This window comes from Notothenia rossii, assembly GCF_949606895.1.
Source record: "Notothenia rossii genome assembly, chromosome: 2".
NCBI lineage: Eukaryota > Metazoa > Chordata > Actinopteri > Perciformes > Nototheniidae > Notothenia > Notothenia rossii.
The window spans coordinates 83,976,049-83,999,401 of NC_136904.1; the positions used below are offsets into that span (position 1 = coordinate 83,976,049).

Here is a 23,353-nt window from a genome sequence, read left to right on the forward strand (position 1 = left end):
CACACATGGTCTGTATAACTGCACCGGAAATTAAATGTTGGCGCTTTAAGTGTATTATGATGCCTTTACTTTTTCTACACTGAGGTATTGCTACGTTTCCTTTTGTAAAATATTGAAGTATCTGGGCTACTTCTTCCACCACTGGTCATCTGTTCCCAGGGCAACAGATTTTAATAGCCTACGTTAATGGATATTTGGCCATCAATCTAATCTAAGACCGTTAACGTTAACACCCAAACACTTCTCTGGCATTGTAAACCTGGCCTTAAACAAATTGCTCGGCCTGGGAACCAGTTACCCAGTGTGAGACACAATAATGGGGACACATTCATGACTCTCACTCCTCAGGGCTCCTGTCTTGGTTTTCTTTCCCACCGGACCTATGCATTGCTAAGCGTTCCCGACAGCAAAGATGGCGGCAGAGCGGCGTTGAGCCTTCTCCGTAATGAGTTACCAAATTTGGTGCATTTGTTGAGTTTCGTGCCATACAAGGAAACCAAGTCCATGCCGAGAAACTCGTCTCGGGACAGATATGTTGTGAGATAGCGAAGAGGAATCTTTTCATAAGAAGTAAGCTACTACATATCGATAGTTTTCCGCTGGGTGTGCATCGCTAACAAACAGTTAGCCCTAGCGTCATTGTAAAATGGCTCCGGTGCAGATTGGGTCAGACGGGCAGCTCGTCCCACTCGGAGGTCCGGTTGCCTCGGGTCCACAGCCACCTCCACCCGGGACACCGGCCACACAGGGGGTCCGACTGAGCCTGCTCATTGAATTTCTCCTCCAGAGGACCTACCATGAAATCACCCTGCTGTCAGAACTGTAAGTAACATGTTAGCATCGTAGGCCTCAAAGCTAACTTACCGGCGGGCTAATCAGCTAACACCTGTAAACTTAGAGAATTATCTTCCTCCAGTCACTATAATAATGCCAAAAGCTAACCGACTCATCAAGATGTAATTAATAGCCCTAATGTTATGCCCTAACAAAGTGGATAGCCCACATATGTGATGGGACGTACTGGTAAACAACACATCAGAGGTGGAAGAAGTACTCTGGTCATGTACTTAAGCAAAAGTAGATCTTCCACAGTGTAAGACCTGCAATCAAAATGTTACTTAAGTAAAAGTAAAAAAGATATTAGCATCAAAATCTATTCCATGGGCCATAATTACTCATTATACAGATTGGGCAATGTCAGAATAATATATTACATGTTTTGATTATAATTGTTGATGCATGTAAGCTGGTAAAGGTGCAGCACGTTGTGTGCTGCAGGGTAGCTTGTGCATTTGACTCCAGGTTTAAATCAAGTATTTTATTCTTGATTTTATTTCACATCATTAATCTAAATCTGCAATGTAACTAGGTATTACATAGAAGTAGTGGAGTAAAAGTACACGATTTACTGATTTGTAATGGGTAACAGTGCAAAGTAGAAACACATAAAAATAGAAAAATTGTACTTGAGTAAATGTAATTAATTACTTTACGTCACTGCAACACATAATTTGTATTAATATCCTGAAGTTATAACTAATGCATTTGATATTTAAAGTAAGTGTTTCTGTGGGGCATATGGGAGACACCCATCTGCTGTCCCAAAGACAGATTATCCTCGCCTCCTAACTGAAATCTCAACATGTTATCGTGTCATACCCATACCGCAAACCCACTGAGTTATGGCATGTTATAAGCTATACTGTTGCTCTACTTTGATGACAATGTCAGTAATGAAACGTTGTAATTGATTTTTTTATTCAGGCTTCCAAGAAAAACGGACATGGAGAGGTATGTCTTTATCAATTCACTCATTTAACTACCTATTCTCTTAAGCTGTTGTGTTACACTGTTTCATTTCTTACCCACTGTTTCCTTCTCAGAAAAATTGAGATTGTCCAGTTTGCCAGTCGTACCAGGCAGCTATTTGTGCGTCTGCTAGCCCTGGTGAAGTGGGCAAGCAATGCAGGGAAAGTTGAGAAGTGCGCGGTATGTTAATTTGACTTCCTTTTTAGGTAGATTTTGATAATACACAACAAAGTTACTTGGTAGCATCAGAACAAATCAAAGCTTACTCTTGCTTCTTGTGGTAATAGATGATCTCCAGCTTCTTGGATCAGCAGACCATCTTGTTCGTAGATACAGCTGATAGGCTGGCATCGCTGGCCAGAGATGCCCTGGTACATGCTCGCTTACCCAGCTTTGCCATCCCCTTTGCCATTGATGTCCTCACCACAGGGTCGTATCCACGCTTGCCCACATGTATACGAGTAAGTATGTTAAAACTGTGTATTAAACCATGCAAGACTGCAAATGTATATGATTGATGTTGGGATATTTCACTCTATGTATGCCTCACAATGGACTGTTTCCATTATTAGGATAAGATCATTCCTCCAGACCCCATCACAAAGGTTGAGAAGCAGACAACCCTGAGTCAACTTAATCAGATTTTACGGCACCGCCTTGTCACTACAGACTTACCACCTCAGCTAGCAAACCTCACAGTTGGTAAGCAGCGTTTGTAAAGCCACTATGGATTTTTTTCTGATAGCTAATCCTATACCTACATTAACAGCTTCTCTAAGGACATTTTGTCTATTACAATATCTTATTTTTATGATTTCTTGTGTGTGTTTTTGTGTAGCTAATGGGCGTGTAAAGTTTCGAGTGGAAGGAGAGTTTGAGGCCACTTTGACAGTGATGGGAGATGACCCAGATATTCCCTGGAGGTTGCTGAAGTTGGAGATTCTTGTGGAGGACAAGGAAACTGGAGGTAAGGCATCAGCTTCTCCATCTCCACTCCACACCACAGTGTACCATTGACAATATACTTAATTGCTAATGGGTTTGCATTTCCCATTTAATTGGTTTGTCTGTCAACCCCTTCCCACGCTCCTCCCCCCTGTCTTCCCACCCCCCCCCCCCCTCGCAATTGACAGATGGCCGAACCTTGGTCCACAGTCTGCAGGTGAACTTCATCCACGAGTTGGTCCAGGCGCGCCTGTGTGCGGATGAAAAACCTCTGCAGGACATGTACAACTGCTTGCGTATCCTTTCTTCGTCTATGCAATTTGTCTGTGGCCTGCACAAACAAACTTGGCTTTAGTCCCAGTCTGATGTGAACTACTGCAGTAGGGCGGGTGTGTGTGTGTCTCTGGGCATCTAGAGTATTGACTGGTCAAGCAGACACTTTTAGCATTTCAATGAGAAACTCGGCTGCATCCTTCTTAACAACCTTTAAAAAAAGAAAAATCTCACACAACTGCTTTGAGTTATTTACAAGGGAAGGGCACTGTTCTCACTACAATCACCATGTCAATTCATGTGTGTTGTAATGAATTCCTTATGCAGATGTAACATCTGTAAATTCAGTATTAGGAAATGTGTTCACTGTTTTGTGACTCAGAGCTAAATTGAAGAAGTGTCTTTAATTTTTGTGGCGATAGGAAATATGAAACAATGATTGCACAACAATGTATGATAGCTAAAACATGAGGACAAAAAAAACATGAGATTGAGTAGATTATAAAATAGAAGATGTAAATACAGTGAGGCATCAAATAGATTTAAAAAAAATCTTTAAATTAAACTAAAAAATGACAGTTAAAAACATAAATCAAGATCCAAAGCCTTTTACAGATTTATTCTATTTATAAGATGCTCCAACCTATTTATTTTCAAAAAATATCTATAGCATTAGTTTAAAGTAAAAAACAATCATCTATCATTAGTGTTGTCAGGAACTCTTGTGTCATTGACCATTCTGTTGTAAACCATACATAAAGAAAGGAGAGGATCTCCTCTGATCAGAAAGTCACGGTCTTATCACGCTTCAGTCTGTGGTGAAACATAGAGAGAATCAACAGCCTGTTAGCATTCATGCTAATATCAAAGACCCTAATCAAGCATGCGAGATGAGCTCGAATGAGCTAATCACAATGCTAATCAGTACATCTCTGCTCAGCCTCCCCCCACCGACGCCAGCCGTGCAGCTCACCGTGTCAAAGAGCAGTCTGTGTCGGGCACAAATGCCCCTTTTTTCGTGTCTTGAGGATATGTCTGTGAGTGTGCTTTGAATTTTAATAGAAGGATGTGTGTAGTAGTTTTTCTTTTTATCTCTATTCACCTAGACTTGACATTTCCCCACACTGTTTCCTTTAACTGCATTGTTTCCAGACTCCTTCTGTCTGTCACTGCAGCTCGAGGTGCTCCACTCTCAGACTATGATGCTGATCAGAGAGCGGTGGGGTGACCTGGTGCAGGAGGAACGATATATGCCTGCAAAATACCTCACGCTCACTGTCTGGAAGTAAGACCTTCTACATTTCCCTGGACACTGTGTCCTTCCAAAATACCCAAATTGAATGATTCATTTATGCCTTTTTCGTTTCTTCAGCCAACAGGTTTTGGGTAGGAAAACGGGTACAGCCTCAGTACATAAAGTCAATATCAAGATTGACGAATCAGATGGATCTAAGCCATTGCAAATATCTCATGAGCCCCCTCTCCCTGCCTGTGACTCCAGATTAATGGAGAGAGCTTTGAGGGTAAGTCGGATATATGTTCTCAGAAAGGTGCCTTTTGGCTTAATGTACAATTATCTTACAATTAAATAATGTATGCCTAAAACTCCTTTTTTTTAGATTGACCATCTCTCAGTGGAGAAGCTTTTGATTGACAGTGTGCATGCAAGGTCCAATCAGAAGCTACAGGAACTGAAGGCCATTCTGAAGACCAGCAATCCTGGTGACAACTGTATGTATTTACTCAGTTAAACACATTTTTAGGTGTATATTAAGCAAAATAAACCAGTGTTGTCCTCAATAGCAGTTGCAGCCATGTGATGCCACTGACAGCAGTTGAACGTTTGCTTTTACCCCTGACAATAAAATGTAATGGGATCATTATCTTGGTCTTAATTATGATGAATTGCACATTCAAAATTCCCATTAGCTCATAGAGGTGTGCTCTCTCATGCATCCTCCATGTACGTTCTGTCAGTTAATGTACTGTAACAATGGTTTTGAGTCATTTACAAAAGAGATGTTGAAGTTTGTTTGTTTATTTCAGCATTCATCGAGACCGCTTTACCCACACTCGTTATTCCGATACTGGAGCCCTGTGGTCGTTCAGAGTGTTTACACATTTTTGTAGACCTGCACTCTGGCGTCTTCCAACCCATGCTGTATGGATTAGGTAAGTAATAGCAAATCACAATGTTTTTGTAATGTTAGTTCATAGGTCTTTGTTCCCTTGTAATGTTTTTTTATGCTCCACTGTGCAATAAATAACCCTGTGTGTTCTCTCTCTAGATCAGTCTATGCTGGATGACATTGAAAAGACCATTAACGATGACATGAAGCGCATCATATCTTGGCTTCAACAACTCAAGTGAGAACACCTCCTCCATTTTTAAATAGCTATAAACTCGACACGTACATTCACAGCTGACAGTGTAAAGTATAGCATTGGCAGTTTGCAGTCAACGCCTGCCACTAGCTTGTCAAAATGTACTTATTGCTGTCAATAGCAACACTTGGCTAAGAAGGTGGCAAGATGGTGGTTGGGAAGGATGACGGGGATCTGAATTGCCAGAGTCTTGCACTAGTAAACCGCGGGAGCTATGAATCCGGAACTTTTTCACATCATGGATTTTATTGAGACATCAAATCTTTCTTTCTCTCTGTCAAGGTTCTGGTTGGGGGAGCAGCGTTCTCGACAGTCTGTGAAACACCTTCCCACCGTGTGCACTGATATTCTTCACCTGTCCAACTCGGCTTCTCACCCCATAGGCAACATGTCCAAACACAGACTCTTCATTAAACTCACACGTCTTCCGCAGTACTACATTGTGAGTTCCTGAACAAATCTATTTCTAAAAGCAAAAATTCCATATTCAATATTTTAATTGACTTTTGTGTCCACCTTCTTATTCTCCATTGTTGATCCTTCCTATTCGTTCTAATCCTACTCATTCTTTTTTTTTTTGTAGGTGGTGGACATGCATGAAGTGCCTAGCAGCCCCACAGCGTTGCAGTACAAGTACTCGTTCCTGTCTGTGTCTCAGTTGGAAGGAGATGACGGGCCCATGTGTGCACAGCTCCTGCAGCATTTTAAACCCAACCTAGAACACCTCGTCCAGGACACAACAGGGAGAGTGGTCCGACCTGGCTCTAAGAGAAAGGTAGGCAGCACTAAAGTAGAAAACATTTATCTCTGTTTGTTGACATACTGCATTTTGACTTCAAGATTAAACTAGACAGTTTGAAATGTGTTGGGAAAAGTAAACGCATTCAATGCCCACCCTCCATTATTCTTGATAAGAAAATATATTTACTTTTGGGTTGCCTCAGTTGATACATACAGTGGGGCAAAAAAGTATTTAGTCAGCCTCCAATTGTGCAAGTTCTCCCACTTAAAAAGATCAGAGGCCTGTAATTTTCATCCTAGGTATACCTCAACTATGAGAGACAAAATGAGAAAAAAAAATCCAGAAAATCACATTGTCTGATTTTTAAAGAATTTATTTGCAAATGATGGTGGAAAATAAGTATTTGTTCACCTACAAACAAACAAGATTTCTGGCTCTCACAGACCTGTAACTTGTTCTTTAAGAGCCTCCTCTGTCCTCCACTTGTTAACTGTATTAATGGCACCTGTTTGAACTCGTTATCAGTATAAAAGACACCTGTCCACAACCTCAAACAGTCACACTCCAAACTCCACTATGGCCAAGACCAAAGAGCTGTCAAAGGACACCAGAAACAAAATTGTAGACCTGCACCAGGCTGGGAAGACTGAATCTGCAATAGGTAAGCAGCTTGGTGTGAAGAAATCAACTCTGGGAGCAATTAATAGAAAATGGAAGACATACAAGACCACTGATAATCTCCCTCGATCTGGGGCTCCACGCAAGATCTCACCCCGTGGGGTCAAAATGATCACAAGAACGGTGAGAGAAGATCCCAGAACCACACGGGGGGACCTAGTCAATGACCTGCAGAGAGCTGGGACCAAAGTAACAAAGGCTACCATCAGTAACACACTACGCCGCCAGGGACTCAAATCCTGCAGTGCCAGACGTGTCCCCCTGCTTAAGCCAGTACATGTCCAGGCCCGTCTGAAGTTTGCTAGAGAGCATTTAGATGATCCAGAAGAGGATTGGGAGAATGTCATATGGTCAGATGAAACCAAAATATAACTTTTTGGTAAAAACTCAACTAGACGTGTTTGGAGGAGAAAGAATGCTGAGTTGCATCCAAAGAACACCATACCTACTGTGAAACATGGGGGTGGAAACATCATGCTTTGGGGCTGTTTTTCTGCAAAGGGACCAGGACGACTGATCCGTGTAAAGAAAAGAATGAATGGGGCCATGTATCGTGAGATTTTGAGTGACAACCTCCTTCCTTCAACAAGGGCATTGAAGATGAAACGTGGCTGGGTCTTTCAGCATGACAATGATCCCAAACACACCGCCCGGGCAACGAAGGAGTGGCTTCGTAAGAAGCATTTCAAGGTCCTGGAGCGGCCTAGCCAGTCTCCAGATCTCAACCCCATAGAAAATCTTTGGAGGGAGTTGAAAGTCCATGTTGCCCAGCGACAGCCCCAAAACATCACTGCTCTAGAGGAGATCTGCATGGAGGAATGGGCCAAAATACCAGCAACAGTGTGTGAAAACCTCGTGAAGACTTACAGAAAACGTTTGACCTCTGTCATTGCCAACAAAGGGTATATAACAAAGTATTGAGATGAACTTTTGTTATTGACCAAATACTTATTTTCCACCATAAGTTGCAAATAAAGTCTTTAGAAATCAGACAATGTGATTTTCTGGATTTTTTTTTTTTTTCTCATTTTGTCTCTCATAGTTGAGGTATACCTAGGATGAAAATTACAGGCCTCTCATCTTTTTAAGTGGGAGAACTTGCACAATTGGTGGCTGACTAAATACTTTTTTTCCCCACTGTATGTAGTCTGCATCACCACAATATACTACCAAATATAAATTCAGCTTTTCCCTGTGCAGGTCAGCGTCCCCTTATGAACATGTGTACCTTTTGTGAATGTGAGAAAAGACATTGCTAAGGAATAAATTAAACCCATTTGCTTTGTCTCTGTTGCTCCCTATAGGTATCTGGGGACCAGGGGGAGCCGGAGCCAAAGAAGCCTAAGCGGTCTGGAGAAATGTGTGCCTTCAACAAAGAGCTGGCTCACCTTGTAGCGATGTGCGACACCAACATGCCTTTCATTGGCCTCAAAGCAGAGGTAAGTCCCAGTGCCCAGACATTTCTAATCATTCATACCAGGCATAGATGTGTTGGAAAAACATCAAGCATGGCAAAAATAGGTTTGGCCAATGCTAAATGTCCTTCTGTCTGTCTCTTGAGTAGCTGTCCAACATGGAAATCCCAAACCAAGGTGTCCAAGTGGAGGGAGATGGCAGCAGTCACGCAATACGTCTAATAAAGTAATACACACAGTCACAAGTATTCCTGCATGCCTTTTAAACACACATGAATCAAATGTATATTCACAGTATAATAAACATTGCAACAAACATTGTGTCATCATACAGCATATTTGTTTGTCCTGCAGGATTCCTCCCTGTAAAGGTGTAGGAGAGGAGACCAGGAAAGCTTTAGACCGCTCTCTGCTGGACTGCACCTTCAGACTGCAGGGCAGGAACAACCGAACCTGGGTGGCTGAACTGATGCTGGCCAACTGCCCTCTCAACAGCACGCACAGCAAGGAACAAGGTACGCATCGTAAACAGATTGTTCCGGGCTCCACACTCGAAGTTTACAACACTGCCCGGTGTTTAAACAAACCCATCTGTCCCCTCTTATTAGCCTCCACGCGGCACGTGTATCTGACCTACGAAAACCCTCTGTCGGAGCCGGTGGGCGGGCGCAAGGTGGTGGAGATGTTCCTCAACGACTGGAACGCCATCAGCCAGCTCTACCAGTGTGTCCTCACCTTCTCTCGAGCACTACCAGGTACGTGCACGGTCATGTGTTAAGCAAAGATTGTAATTCATCTTAATTCAGTTGGTATGTTACTTGACATCATTTTGGTACATGTGTATGAATCTACACTGAATTAAACTAATCTGAGAAGAAAAACCCAGAGCGATCAGATTGACTTTTGTAAGGTTGAAAGATGTTGTTGAATTCTGCAGATGGTTAGAGTTCGTTAAGTCTTTCACTCGTCATGTCACCCACAAGGTTGTGTCTTTGATGCTTTGCAAAAGAAACACATTGATCTAATACAGCTACACACTCTTCCCTGCTTCCTTCCAGAGATGCCATCTCTTATGAGCCTGTTTTCAGAGGTGCGGCTGTACAACTACCGTAAGCTGGTGCTGTGTTACGGCACCACCAAGGGCAGCTCCGTCACCATCCAGTGGAACTCCAACAGCCAACGGTTCCACCTCGCCCTGGGCACCGTGGGGCCGAACTCTGGCTGCTCCAACTGCCACAATATCATCCTCCATCAGCTCCAAGAGATGTTCAACAAAAGTCCTAACGTGATGCAGCTTCTGCAGGTACACAGATGTCAAACTGCGTCCACAACAAATAAATGTCCACTTGTTGGATCTGGATCAGGTTATAATAACAAGAGGCCTCTAATGGCGCATTTCCACTATAGGGCCTCGCTCGGTATGGCTAGGCCTCGTTAGGCCTTGTTAGGACTGGCTCACTTTATGCTGCGTTTCCATTACAGTTTAGTAGCTGGGGCAGTAACTATAGTAACGCAGTGTAGGCGGAGCCGTGACGTCATCTTCAATGAGAACCACAGAAAAACAACATCAGCCGTTAGCTGTTAGCACTCAGAGCTCACAGCTCCTCATATCTGTTCAGAAACTAGACAAAAGTTACAAGTACAAACCACAGACTGTCTGTGTCATGGCGAAGACAGTCGCTGGTTTATTTATGTCTGTAGGCCGTTGTTGTGAGTGTGGACGGTCGGAGCATTTACAACGTTAGCTTAGCTGATCTCCATTCAGAAAACATGCATTTTAAAAGGTTTTTCGCCTGCCGTCTGTCTGCAGACTTCTCAAAGCATTAATTCATGATTTTTACTAACCGGTATCAGTATGTTGTTACTTCGGCATCATTTTGAAACGTGTATTACAATTAAATCACGGTCAAATATGTTCATTTTGTTGTAGTTGTAGCCCCCTGGCCAGCGATTCTCTCTCTAGTTTAGCATACTCAGCCCGACTCAGCCTGGTTGTTGGCCCGGAAAGAACTTCGATTTTATGGGGCCAGAAAAACTGTGAAATAGTATCCGCTAGCCGGAACTACGCCAAGTGGAAACGCGCTTAAAGCAAAAATGGAAATGTGCCATAAGGTTACTCTTAAATCAGTTCACTTAATCTTTGTGTTAGGAAATACCTTATAAACAGGTCTCAAATCAATATTTTAGCTGACATCCCAATGTTATTCTCTCTTCCTAAAATGTATTGTATTCTGTTTTGTTCATAATCTTAATGTGACTCAAATAATTGCAAAAAAGACGTATCCTCTATTTCTCTGATCACATACTGTCTCATTTCACTTTAGTGTTCTGTGTAATGTCCATTATGTAACATTATCTATTTATCATCTTCCTCAGGTTCTCTCTGACACACAGGCCCCTCTGAACGCAATCAACAAGCTTCCAACCGTGCCCATGCTGGGCCTGACCCAGCGCACCAACACTGCCTACCAGTGCTTCTCCATCTTACCCCAGTCACCCACACACATCCGCCTGGCCTTCAGAAACATGTACTGCATCGACATCTACTGCCGCAGCCGCGGTGTGGTCGCCATCAGAGACGGAGCCTACAGTCTTTTTGACAACGCTAAGATTGTAGAGGGCTTCTACCATGCACCTGGACTCAAGGTATACAAGACTTAGAGGCATGTATGTACAGTAAATATGAAACTTCTGCCAGCAGCTAATTAGCTTAACATAAACAGGGGAAAAGGTCATCCGGGCTCTGTTAAAAAGACATGTGTACGAGCACCTCAAAAGTCAATTGCATAACCATTAAGTGTTACTAAGTTAGCTTTAGAGGTGCTTTGGGTAGCAGAACTGTAAGAGTGTTTCTCTAATCAGCTGACCTAAAGAACACTACTTGATTCCAAAAGTGAAGTATGCAGATATATACTGTTTATGATTAACAATTGACTTTGACCCAGCTTTTTACATAGAATGTTGTCTTTCTCTTCTTTCCCCTGTCTAGACATTCCTAAACATGTTTGTAGACAGTAATCAGGATGCTCGCCGGCGCTCTGTTAATGAAGATGACAACCCCCCCTCGCCGGTGGGTGTTGACGTGATAGACAGCCTGATGAATCAGTTGCAAGCTCAACAGCAGCCGCAAACAATGAGAGGGGGTGTGGGAGGTGTCTATCCCCCTCTCACTTCACCACCACCAAATTACCATGCTAACGTAACCCCCTCGCCATCCATGATGCCCACCCAGTCGCCAGGTACAGTAGCAGCAAGCTCGCTTCTTGTCCATGTGCGTGTGAGTGACTGATGTCTGCTTTTGTGTGTGTCATCTGAGCTTTTCATGCCCCCATACAAATGTTTGTTTTTGTTTTATGAACATGTCCCATTGCGGCCCTCAAACTATCTGCTGGTTTGTTGCAAGAACACATTGTGTGACTGCAACAGAAAACGAGGAGGAGCGACCATGTGTGCCCATTTTCAATTTTGCAAAACCATGATATCAGTTGTGTTTCTCATGCAACACACACACTCCTCACAGCCGAGAGGAAATGAAGCATGCATTTTGCCCTGCTCCTTCCATTCCTCCATCTCAGCCCGCCAGCCAGAGACTACGGCCCGCCCTGCTTTAGCATGTGTGTCCATGAGTGTGCGAGTGTGTGTGTGTGTATGTGTGTGTGTGTGTGATCAGAACTTGTCAAGCTCAGAGTCTGATGAGTCCTTTGGTATGTATGTGTGTGTGTGTGCAGGGAACATCCATGCCTCTGGCTCCCCTAGTGGAGCTCTGCGGGCTCCTTCTCCTTTCGGGCCCACCCCCTCTCCTTCTTCTCTGGGCATTGCCATGGGCCAGACCAGCTTTGCCAGTCCTCACGGTAAGCAGCAGGATGGCCCTAAATTCTGGCCTGGTGGTAATTCTGGTCTTCTGGCACGGGCTGAAAATGACATCCAATGAAAAATGGGCAGTATTTAGTGGGCACACAGTGGTGTATACATTTAACAGTGTTAATTGTTGTGTATTAGTGTTATTTTGTTGCTGATGGCTGTCTCTTATTCAACCTAGGTGCTCTGGACCCCAGCTCTCCATATGCCATGGTGTCTCCCAGCCATAGGGGCCAGTGGCCAGGTTCACCCCAGGTCTCAGGGCCTTCTCCTGGTGCAAGGATCCCTGGCATGTCCCCTGGTAACCCATCGCTGCACTCGCCTATCCCCGATCCTCATTCTCCGCGAGCCGGGACCAGTAAGTAGTGCTTCTTTCAGTGTTGTCTCGCATAACTTATATATCCCAACTGATAATGGATTCATTTTACATACTATTAGTAAATCATCTTGATACTAATCCCTTTTTAAAAATACATTTAACTAGAATTGTTCAAGAAAAATTCATCCAAAAAGGGTAAACATTTTTGGTCAGTATACAATTGTCCCTATCTGTCATTATTTCAAAAGAAAGGACTCATTGTTGTTTATTGAGTTGTTATAAAGGAAGGAATGTAATCAAGTACAGACGGATAAATGATTGCAACTAGGGATGTCCCGATCACCTTTTTTTGCTCCCGATCCGATTCCGATCATTTGATTTTGACAATTTGCCGATACCGATTTTTCCCGATCCGATCTTTATGCAATGCATTAAGAGAAAAAAAGCATTCAAGTTGTCCCTTAAGGTTATTTTTTTATTTAAATTGGATATTCTATCCAACATGGATATAGCTTCTTTCTTTCACAGCAGCATTGTGGATCAGTTGTGCAGCAGTGGATCAAAACAAAATAAAGCTTTCAGTACTCGTTAGCTTACTGCTATCATTAGACACTGCGCCCTGCCCACTCTGTTGCCAGATTTGAGAGAAATAAGCAACCAGGTCTATGAAAACAAGCCCCAAAAAAGCAACGCATACATGATGTTCTGTAATTTGAAACCAAAACTAAGGCCTCAGGATGACTTTAACACTTGAACATGGTCATTTTTGTTTTGTAAATTTGAATACAAAATCTTAAAAAAAGTATTTAAAAAAAAAAAAAAAAAAAACGATCCCCGATTTTTTTCCTCCCGATTCCGATCTTTTGAAAATCACGTGATCGGCTCCGATCCCCGATCACGTGATTGGATCGGGACATCTCTAATTGCAACCAAGATATCTTACATTTGAAAAAGTGACTTGTCATCTCTGGTGGACAAATAATGTAACAAAACAAGGTGATCCTTTCCAAATAATTTGGCACTTCTGTATTTTGTTTTGACGGTAAAACACGCTATAGGTTAAGACTTTACCATAAATAAATAAAGCACTATTGAAAATATTGAATTTTATTTCTCTAAAACATCGCTTTCCCTCTCCCTCTTTGTTTTAGGTTCACAGGTTATGCCTTCCAGTATGCCTCCACCCCGCAAGCTACCTCAGCGCCCCTGGGCTGCTTCCATTCCTACCATCCTCACCCACAATGCCTTGCATGTGCTTCTGCTCCCCTCACCCACTCCCTGCCTGGTGCCCGGCTTGGCTGGTAGCTACCTCTGCTCTCCTCTTGAGCGTTTTCTGGGTTCAGTTATAATGAGACGGCACCTACAGAGGATCATCCAGCAGGAAGCCACCGTAAGAATTGCACTCATTTGGAGAGACAAGTCTTGTGTTCGTTTTCATTTTGTTACACTAACTAACTGACTGTTCTAACTTCCCCTTCTCTACCAACTCTCCTCCAGTTATCTATTGTGAACTCTAATGAGCCGGGGGTGATCATGTTCAAGACGGAGGTACTCAAGTGCCGCGTGGCTCTCAACCCAAAGAACTACCAGACACTGCAGCTCAAAGTCACTCCAGAAAACGCAGGTCCCTGGACCCAGGAGGAGCTTCAGGTCCTGGAGAAGTTCTTCGAGACAAGGGTAAGCATGAGCAGCAAATGTTCTTATGTGTAAGACGTGGTAGCAGTTTAGTGCTTCATTTCAAATCAACACACAATTCCGACCTGTGATTAAGGACACTTTGGAAGTCATGCCTGCCCTGCACTCATGTTGTTGTTATTCCATTGATTCATCTTTCTAGGTTGCTGGTCCTCCCTTCAAATACAACACTCTGAATGCCTTCACTAAGCTGCTGGGGGCGCCCACCAACATCCTGAGAGACTGTGTGCGCATCATGAAGATGGAACTGGTGGGTAGCTGTTTCTTATTTAAGAGATGTAGTAGCATGTATTGGATCATGATTGTATATGAACCTTTTCAGTTTGGGTGTATTTTGATCTATAGGGAACACAATTGCTACTTCATCTTTACACAGAAAGTATACGACTTTATGCATATGCTAAATGATTAGGGCATTTGATTGCACTAAGTGTCAAATAGCAGTAGAAACATTGTGACAAAGCTAGAGCACAAGTACACTATATGCTCTGATGAGCCTGCCTCTATGTACTGCTCTGTAGTTAAGATCTGTACTATGATCCTACTATGTTTTGGCCTTACATAAACACAATAAGAATTCTCTCTGTGTTTGAAAGGTGTTATAAATATGAATATGATTTCTCTGCAGTTCCCTGACCAGGCTTCACAGCTGAAGTGGAATGTGCAGTTCTGTCTCACCATCCCTCCCAGTGCTCCCCCCATCGCCCCTCCTGGGACCATCGCTGTGGTGCTCAAGTCAAAGATGCTCTTCTTTGTAAGTCTCAGCAGAGCCTCACTCTCATCTCTCCGCAAAACAAGCACACACCTATACTTGTGTAGCATCATTTGAAGCAACCTGACCCTGTGTCTGTTGTGCCTTCCAGTTGCAGCTGACTCAGCGTATCCCGGTGCCCCAGGACCCCCTGAGCATCATCGTCCCCATTGTGTACGACATGGCCACGGGCCTCACTCAGCAGGCCGACATCCCCAGACAGCACAGCTCCTCGGGGGCGGCGGCCCTCATGGTCTCCAATATCCTTAAGAGGTTCAACGAACTGCACCCTGCCAGACAGGGTGAGACTGTCACACTGATGAACACTTAATAAATGACTTAACTGAAAACATTGTATCATTTAACTAAACTGAAACTAATATCAACTGAATAGTCAGTGTCATCTAAACCTGCCACTAAATGTCATTGCTTGTCATTAACACTCCGTATTTTCTATCTTTCTCTCAGGTGAGTGTACGATATTTGCTTCTGTTCACGAGCTGATGGCCAACCTCGCTCTACCCCCCGGCACTCGTCAGTAGAAACAAGAATAAATCAGACTACTGCAGTCCAACTGGAGTCCAACTGGAGTCCAACTGGAGTCCAACTGGAGTCCAACTGGAGTCCAACCGGAGTCCAACCGGAGTCCAACCGGAGTCCAACCGGAGTCCAACCGGAGTCCCGTTTGAGACCGAGGACGGGTCCAAACGGAGAGTAACAACTGTGGTCCCAAGATGTCAAAATCCAGCATGTGTCTTCTCTGCTTCAGCCATTGGACTATTGACCTTGTGTATAATTGCTGTTATGGAACATTTTAATTTGTACAGCTGTGGACCACAGTCTTTATTCTTGATAGAAGCTCACAACAAGATTTGCCATTGAGGTAAATCATGGACAAGGGGGGGGCATTTAATGCAAAAGGATATAAATGTTATTTTTTCTCCAGATGCACTTGTAAACAAGATTATCTATTGAAATTAAGGTTGTTTACAAAAATATGTATATTGTTGTAAATTTAAGTGTTATAAGGAATCAGGTGAGTTAGATTTTTGCTATAGAATTGACTTCATTCTTTTTTCTTTTCTTTTTATAACGCCAGACTGATATTATTATAGTATCAGGAGATATATTCCTTAGCGCACTATTTAAATGTTTTCTTGCCTTTACTTTGTCGAGACCTCTGCATTTTTATTTCAAACTTTCCCTTTGGATACTGTAAAACTGTGACAAACTTTATAAGCCAGTTGTATTTTATTAAGACCCATTTTGAGTCCTGGTTGAAGAATGGAGACTTCCTGTCTGACTTTGCTATTTAATAAACCAAGCCCAGAGTTGGTTTGTGCTTTGAAGATCTTCCACTGGCAAATACTTAAATATTCAGATCATGTACTGGAGTCAAAGTAACAGTGATATGGCACTATTGTCAAAAACTTTACATCGATTATCAAAACGTAGAATTACACTTTTCACTTTAAAATACTCGATCTTCACCAAGCTTGAACTCCATCAGGTTTAAATATAAAAGCACTTTCAGCACTGCTCCATTTAAGTACATTACACTTTTACTTCCACCTTTATTATATCAAACAATTGAATCATTAAATATATTGGCAGAAAGCAAACATTGATTAGCGAATACAGGTAATATTACAGTAAAAATGCCAAATACTTCTTGGTTCCTCATTGTTAGGTTTTAAATATTCATCTACACACTATTCCAAAAATAATAAGTGGATCAATCAATAATGAATATAACAAGAATTAGGGGCAACCTTGGGAAAGATGCTGTTGACTGAAGTATTTCCCTTTCATTATATTTGGTATTTAAAGGTCACCTATTATGCAAAATGCACTTTTTCATGTATTTTATACATAAACATGTGTCCCCTCTGTGTGAAGAGATTCTGAAAGTTTCAGGAAAAAAGATTCTCTCTGTTTTTGTCCTGATCCATTTATATAAAAACCTGTCTGATAATGAGCTGTTCAGATTTTGGCCACTTTATGATGTAACGATTTTTTGGCTTGTGTAACCATTAGCCAAGATCCAACCAAGGTAGCCCCCCCCCAAGACCTTATCCCCTGAATCATCTCCTAGAGCACCATTAAGCGCGTTCACACCGCAGTACTTTTCCCACTTTAGTTCCGATATAGTTCCGAAATGTCGAGTTCACACCAAAAAGAGCCGGAACTAAAATGAGTTCATGAGAACCTTTTTCCGTCCCTGCTAGAGAGCAGGGACTTTCATGGGAGAAAAAGGTTATTTTTAACCAAATATCTCAGCGGGGAGAGGCAGCTTATTTTCATCTAAAGTAACAGACAGAGAATCAGCACTTTTGGAACAGGGCTGAAACAGAGGGGATTATGGGATGCTACAATGCATGATCGGTTTGGTATTTCGAGACAAACACTTCAGAGACATTTTTGTATATATCTGAGACCTATAATATATTGATGAAAAAAAGTATAATGGGGGACCTTTAAAGTAAGTACAGTAGGCCTACTTGAGTCATGGCCATATTATGAGACAATGGGACACCTGAGCACAGATGTGCTAAGGGCCCCACCTTCTCTCTTACATAGGAGTAAGACACAGACTTCACAGTTTCTTTAAAGTGTGTTTCTTGTGCTCTTTTTATTCTTGGTTTTATTCCTGGTTCAGTAACATTTATCGTGGCTCTAGTCCTGTAAAGAACAGCTCTGCATCCTCACCAAGTGATGCTGTGGTCTCCATCCTGAAAGCATGACATCATGCAGAAAGGCTCTGTGTGTGTGGAGGGGGCTGAGGGGGCGTTCAAAACTGCAAATCACAGTCTTACTGCACGGCTGTTGTTGCAAAGGGCGTGGGCATTGTCTGTTATTATTTTCATGGATCCTCCGGATATAAAGGATGTATTATTTGCATCGCAGCTGTGTGTGAGCATCGACACCTGCAGGAAAACGATGAATTACGGATGAAGAAACACCATCGGCTTTCATTCACCCTGATGAACGTTAGAGTCGCGAACGCACCCCTTGCGATACTGTATACTTCCGTCAAGATGCCATAAGATAAATAGACCGTTATTTATTATTCTCTACATCTCAACTAGGCTGTTAACTTAGCTTTTACGAGCTTCGTATGGCTTCTGGGTACATTTAGGAGAATATTGAGGTATTCACAGCCGGTTGAAGTCAGAAATGGCAGTGAGCACAACGGAGCCGCTCTGTCAGCCGTGCGGTTATCATGAAGCTTTTAGAGGTAAGTCCCAGCATCACACACTCCTTTTATTCCAGGTTTCAGCAGTGTTATGTTGTCATATTACTTGTGTTGTCTTTGCATCTTGAAAGAGTGCAGGCTCTGTCTCATTTCAACACACTGACCACTCCCCTAAAGTCCTTATCTCCAGCCTCCCTGGGACCTGTAGGACAGTGACACACACATCAATAGATGGTGGGGGTGCCCCCTGGGAATTTGTGTCTATTGATGAAACAGTAAAGGAAAAAGGGAGGAGATGTCAGACAGACTTGTGATTTATCTGCTGTGTGGTCAGTGGAGCTACAGGTGAAGAGACCCCTGATGCCGGTCCATCTGAGTCCAGAGCAGGTGGGCCTGGAGATGCTGTGTCTCTGCGGGCAGCTGGACCTCCTCGTCAGGGCTCAGATGCAGCAGGTACATCACTGGAGAATACATGCATTGTTTCCACACAGCTGATACATTTTACATGTAAATCCTCTGCTTTCTCAATAGTTGTATCAGTTTTTGACTAATTGTCAAGTAAAAGTCAAGCATATGAAGCTGACAGGAAGCAAAATAAAAAGAATATTCTATTAATTTTGGTTCAAATCAAGCTGTGTTTTACCTACAATTCATTTTCAATTTTTGTTTATTTTTTGTGATGCTTGTTTCTTTGCATTTCCTTGTATTCCCTTTGTCTGTATTGTACGTTATGTCCCCTCTGAATGCCAGATTGCTCATCTCAAGGGGTGTATCCTAATGAATAACCCAACCACCAATGCACAACACATACTGTAACCATTAAACCTGTATCTGTTTACATATGTTTCATGTCCTGGTGAGTCTATCCCATTTCCAATCTCTGAAATATATGACAGCATTCAAACACAGCATTTGACTTGACGTCATTGCTAGCTTTAGCATGATTATGTACCAACACATAAAGATTTACAAACTATTTAAAGTCTATTGTGAAGTCTTCCCTACTGTTCATGCATTTCAAAACATCCTGTATAGAAAAATCCTCAGTTTTGTCTGTGACATTATTTTTCATATTATCTATGTCACAGTTCCAGGAGCAGTTAGGACAAGGCTGCAGTCCAGAGGAGTCAGATACTTTCCAGGCTCAAGGATCAGAGATTCTTGACCAGATGCTGCAGTGCCTTGAACATCTACCAAAGCCTATGCCACAGCTGGAGGTATCTAATTCACATTGTCAATATAAACAGGTCGTTTTTGGCATGACTTGAAATTGTTTACATCACATTATTCCATTATAATGTTATGAGAATGCAATTCAACGTAACTGTGAAATGCTGTACCAGAAATCAGGATGTTCTTCTGTTTCATCAGGACTACCTGGACATGGTGGGTCTGTCAGTGATGTTCCCTCGTGTTGAGGTGTTTCTCATTCAAGGCAGCCCAGTGGACATGCTGGAGAGGCCTCCGATGGACGGTAAGAGAAGGAAGAAGATAAGATAAGAGATAAGATGGTACTTTATGGAGTGTTAGGGCGTTGGAAGGAGCACTTTGAGGAACTCCTGAACCCGACAACTCCGCCCTCTATGTTAGAGGCAGAGCTGGAGTATGACGGGGGATCGACACCAATCTCCCGTGGGGAGGTCACTGAGGTCGTCAAACAACTTCACAGTGGCAAAGCCCCGGGGGTGGATGAGATCCGCCCAGAAATGCTGAAGGCTCTGGGTGTTGAGGGACTGTCATGGTTGACACGTCTCATCAACGTTGCGTTGAAGTCGGAAACAGTACCGAAGGAGTGGCAGACCGGGGTGGTGGTTCCCCTTTTCAAAAAGGGGGATCAGAGGGTGTGTGCTAATTACAGAGGCATCACACTACTCAGCCTCCCCGGGAAAGTTTACTCTAAGGTACTCGAAAGGAGGGTCAGGCCGATTGTCGAACCTCAGATTGAGGAGGAACAATGCGGATTCCGTCCTGGTCGTGGAACGACGGATCAGATTTTTACTCTCGCAAGGATCCTGGAGGGGGCCTGGGAGTACGCTCATCCAGTCTACATGTGTTTTGTAGACTTGGAGAAGGCGTATGACCGGGTTCCCAGGGAGTCACTGTGGGAGGTGCTGCGGGAGTATGGGGTGAGGGGGTCTCTACTCAGGGCCATCCAATCTCTGTACTCCCAAAGCGAGAGCTGTGTCCGGGTCCTCGGCAGTAAGTCGGACCCATTTCAGGTGAGGGTATGCCTCCGCCAGGGCTGCGCTTTGTCATCAATCCTGTTTGTAATATACATGGATCGGATTTCGAGGCGTAGTAGTGGGGGAGGGGGTCTGCAGTTCGGTGGACTAAGGATTGCACCACTGCTTTTTGCAGATGATGTGGTTCTGATGGCTTCATCGGTCTGCGACCTTCAGCACTCACTGGATCGGTTCGCAACCGAGTGTGAAGCGGCTGGGATGAGGATCAGCACCTCCAAATCTGAGGCCATGGTTCTCAGCAGGAAACCGATGGACTGTCCACTCCAAGTAGGGAATGAGTCCTTACCCCAAGCGGAGGAGTTCAAGTATCTCGGGGTCTTGTTCTCGAGTGAGGGAACAATGGAGCGTGAGATGGGTCGGAGAATCGGAGCAGCGGGAGCGGTACTGCAGTCTCTTTACCGCACCGTTGTGACGAAAAGGGAGCTGAGCCAGAAGGCAAAGCTCTCTGTCTACCGGGCCATTTTCGTTCCTACCCTCACCTATGGTCATGAAGGATGGGTCATGACCGAAAGAACGAGATCGCGGGTACAAGTGGCCGAGATGGGTTTTCTCCGCAGGGTGGCTGGTTTCTCCCTTAGGGATAAGGTGAGAAGTTCGGTCATCCGGGAGGGACTCGGAGTTGAACCGCTCCTCCTTCGCGTCGAAAGGAGCCAGTTAAGGTGGTTTGGGCACCTAGTTAGGATGCCGCCTGGGCGCCTCCCTAGGGAGGTGTTCCAGGCACGTCCAGCTGGGAAGAGACCAAGGGGTAGACCTAGAACCAGATGGAGGGATTATATCTCTTCTCTGGCCTGGGAGCGCCTTGGGATCCCCCAGTCAGAGCTGGTTGATGTGGCCAGGGAAAAGAAAGTTTGGGGCTCTCTGCTGGAACTGCTACCTCCGCGACCCGACCACGGATAAGCGGGAGAAGATGGATGGATGGATGGATGGATGGTACTTTATTGATCCCAATTTGGGAAATTGATTTTTTTTAGAAGCTGATTATACATAGAATTTCATATTTTTCACAGTGGTATTACTATTTTTTAAGTAACTAACTTTTTCGCCATCGCTGGTAGTATCAAGGGGAAAATGTATGTTCTCTCCTCACTTTTATGTTCACATTTCAGTTGAAACGATAACAATGTTTCGTCCTCATTACACCACTACACCTGTATTTGTAAACCACATATTTTGCCAACGTGAGCCTTTGTTTCTTTTATAGAATACTTCTTCCACATCGCCAAACTGAACCAGCTCCTGGTGCTGAGTCAACAGCTGGAGGAAGATATCAGACACCTTGGAAGTCATAAATACATTGCCCACCAGCTCTCGGTTATATATGTATGTAGAATAAATCTTTTATTTTCCCCTAGCTTTTCCTGTTATGCATTCCACTAAAAGTGTTGTGCTATTTGTTGTTGTTCTTTTGCAGCTAGTCCTGAGCTCTTTCAGAGGAATTCAGGCTTTCTCTGAAATAAAGAAAGACATTGAGGCGAACTTCAAACAGATGAAACAGTCTCTGTTGGTGGAGGAAGGCTCGCGGCACGAACCTCAGCTGGCTGCGAACTACATCAACTGGTGAGTCAAATCCAAGAAGCAATATTTAAGACTTTATTGCCATATTCACAACAGCTACAGTGCCGCTGTTGGCAATGCAAATCCACAGTCGAAAGTTCCTTCAACAATGCAATATACTATATACTTAAGCCATTAGAAGTCGTACAAGTTAACTATATACATGTGAAACAGAAATAAGTAAAACAATAGAAATAAATATGGGAACTATATGACTCAGGCACAGTTTGATCCCACAGCCAATATAATACAATGTTCAACTCTACACTTGTTATTCCACATCTCCATATATTATTACAGTATTTATTCTACTGTATTTTACATTCTGTTTAATCTTATTTTATATTATATGTATTTGTTGTTCTTACGCCTGCAACTTACCTGCACCGGTATTTCTATTTTGTTGTGTATTTTTCTTTACATGTATTTTGGATGTTGCACTGTTGGAATAGCCTATGACAAAGATTTTAATTGCCTAAACTATGTTGTAGCTATTGTGCGCCTTTGAACTCATCATATATAAGTGATGACACTTCACAGAGCAATGCAGCAACTTTCTAATAACAACCATATTCTGTTCTCTGTGTAGGTTATTAGAACTTACTCAAAGTTTAACATCGTTGGTGTTGACGCTACCGGAGGAGCTGATAGAAGACCTTCACCAGGCCGTGAGCTTCGTGTCCCAGTTCCTGTCCTGACTTCCCTGAACGATGCCTCTGTGTCTGTGAATCCTGACGTTGTGATGCTGCAGATCTCTCCAGGAGCTTCTGAATGAACTGATGTTGTTATGACTGTGAAAAGGTGCTAAACTGATTCATGTGGGATTGGATAGCCTACTTCATTTACAAATCATGTAGGTTTTTTTAATCGTTCTCTTGAATGTGATCCATTTTAGTCACTATGATGAGTCAGTTATTTGAAAATGAATGTAAGCTTGTTGAATCCCTTCTTGCACTACTGTTACAATTACTTCTTTTTTTTTAACCTAAAGTGGAATAATAAAATGTAATGCAATAGGGTGATGTGTTTGCATTTGTATGTATTTCATTGGTTAGTTTTTCTGGTCTGCTTTTTTTGTGTAATTTCTAATTTAATTATTTTGAGTTAAATATTTAAAAATATGTTATTTCTTTCTGTACCTTTCCTGACAGACATTTCTTGTTTTCTTTCAATATATATAATGTGGTTTTAAATGTGTGCCAAACAATAGTAACAATAATTGTTATTTTTAGGATTACTCTTCACTTATTTTAAGTAAATGGCGCCTCCTGCTGTTCAATTCTTTCAAAAAATATTAAATCAGGAAATACCAGACAGTTCCGTTCTGAATTAAAAATAAAAAGTCTGATAAAGTACAATATACGGCACAGACTGGGCTACAGTAACATATGTTTCCACTCGAATAACAGCAGAAATTAAACAAAAAGGGCCTTTCTCAATTTTTTGTAAATAATGACTCCAGTCTGCAGATTACCTCATGTTTGATGCGT

The 23,353-nt window shown here is 42.8% G+C and overlaps 2 protein-coding genes across 3 annotated transcripts; both read left to right on the forward strand.

Annotated features, from left to right (window-relative positions):
* The first annotated feature begins 95 nt into the window (after nucleotides 1-95).
* On the forward strand, nucleotides 96-16,219 carry med14 (mediator complex subunit 14). Of its 2 annotated transcripts, XM_079666912.1 has the most exons (29): nucleotides 98-822; nucleotides 1,765-1,791; nucleotides 1,884-1,989; nucleotides 2,097-2,270; nucleotides 2,382-2,511; nucleotides 2,648-2,776; nucleotides 2,943-3,050; nucleotides 4,180-4,312; nucleotides 4,400-4,550; nucleotides 4,647-4,758; nucleotides 5,074-5,199; nucleotides 5,316-5,394; nucleotides 5,695-5,854; nucleotides 5,996-6,187; nucleotides 8,137-8,271; nucleotides 8,397-8,473; nucleotides 8,602-8,762; nucleotides 8,856-9,002; nucleotides 9,306-9,550; nucleotides 10,624-10,893; nucleotides 11,237-11,486; nucleotides 11,976-12,098; nucleotides 12,287-12,463; nucleotides 13,576-13,814; nucleotides 13,922-14,101; nucleotides 14,262-14,369; nucleotides 14,748-14,873; nucleotides 14,983-15,172; nucleotides 15,339-16,219. In XM_079666912.1, exons 1-29 carry the CDS (start codon nucleotides 647-649, stop codon nucleotides 15,410-15,412), a joined length of 4,305 nt encoding a protein of 1,434 aa, XP_079523038.1. In that variant the 5' UTR covers nucleotides 98-646; the 3' UTR covers nucleotides 15,413-16,219. The 2 variants fall into 2 exon arrangements, with proteins under 2 accessions (XP_079523039.1, XP_079523038.1); XM_079666913.1 differs by lacking the exon at nucleotides 11,976-12,098 and having other exon boundaries at nucleotides 96-822.
* Nucleotides 16,220-17,659: 1,440 nt separating this feature from the next.
* LOC307030074 (uncharacterized protein) lies at nucleotides 17,660-22,879 on the forward strand. Its single transcript, XM_079666292.1, has 7 exons — nucleotides 17,660-18,108; nucleotides 18,401-18,519; nucleotides 19,155-19,283; nucleotides 19,438-19,540; nucleotides 21,511-21,629; nucleotides 21,721-21,866; nucleotides 22,453-22,879. Exons 1-7 carry the CDS (start codon nucleotides 18,048-18,050, stop codon nucleotides 22,559-22,561), a joined length of 786 nt encoding a protein of 261 aa, XP_079522418.1. The 5' UTR covers nucleotides 17,660-18,047; the 3' UTR covers nucleotides 22,562-22,879.
* Nucleotides 22,880-23,353: the final 474 nt, after the last annotated feature.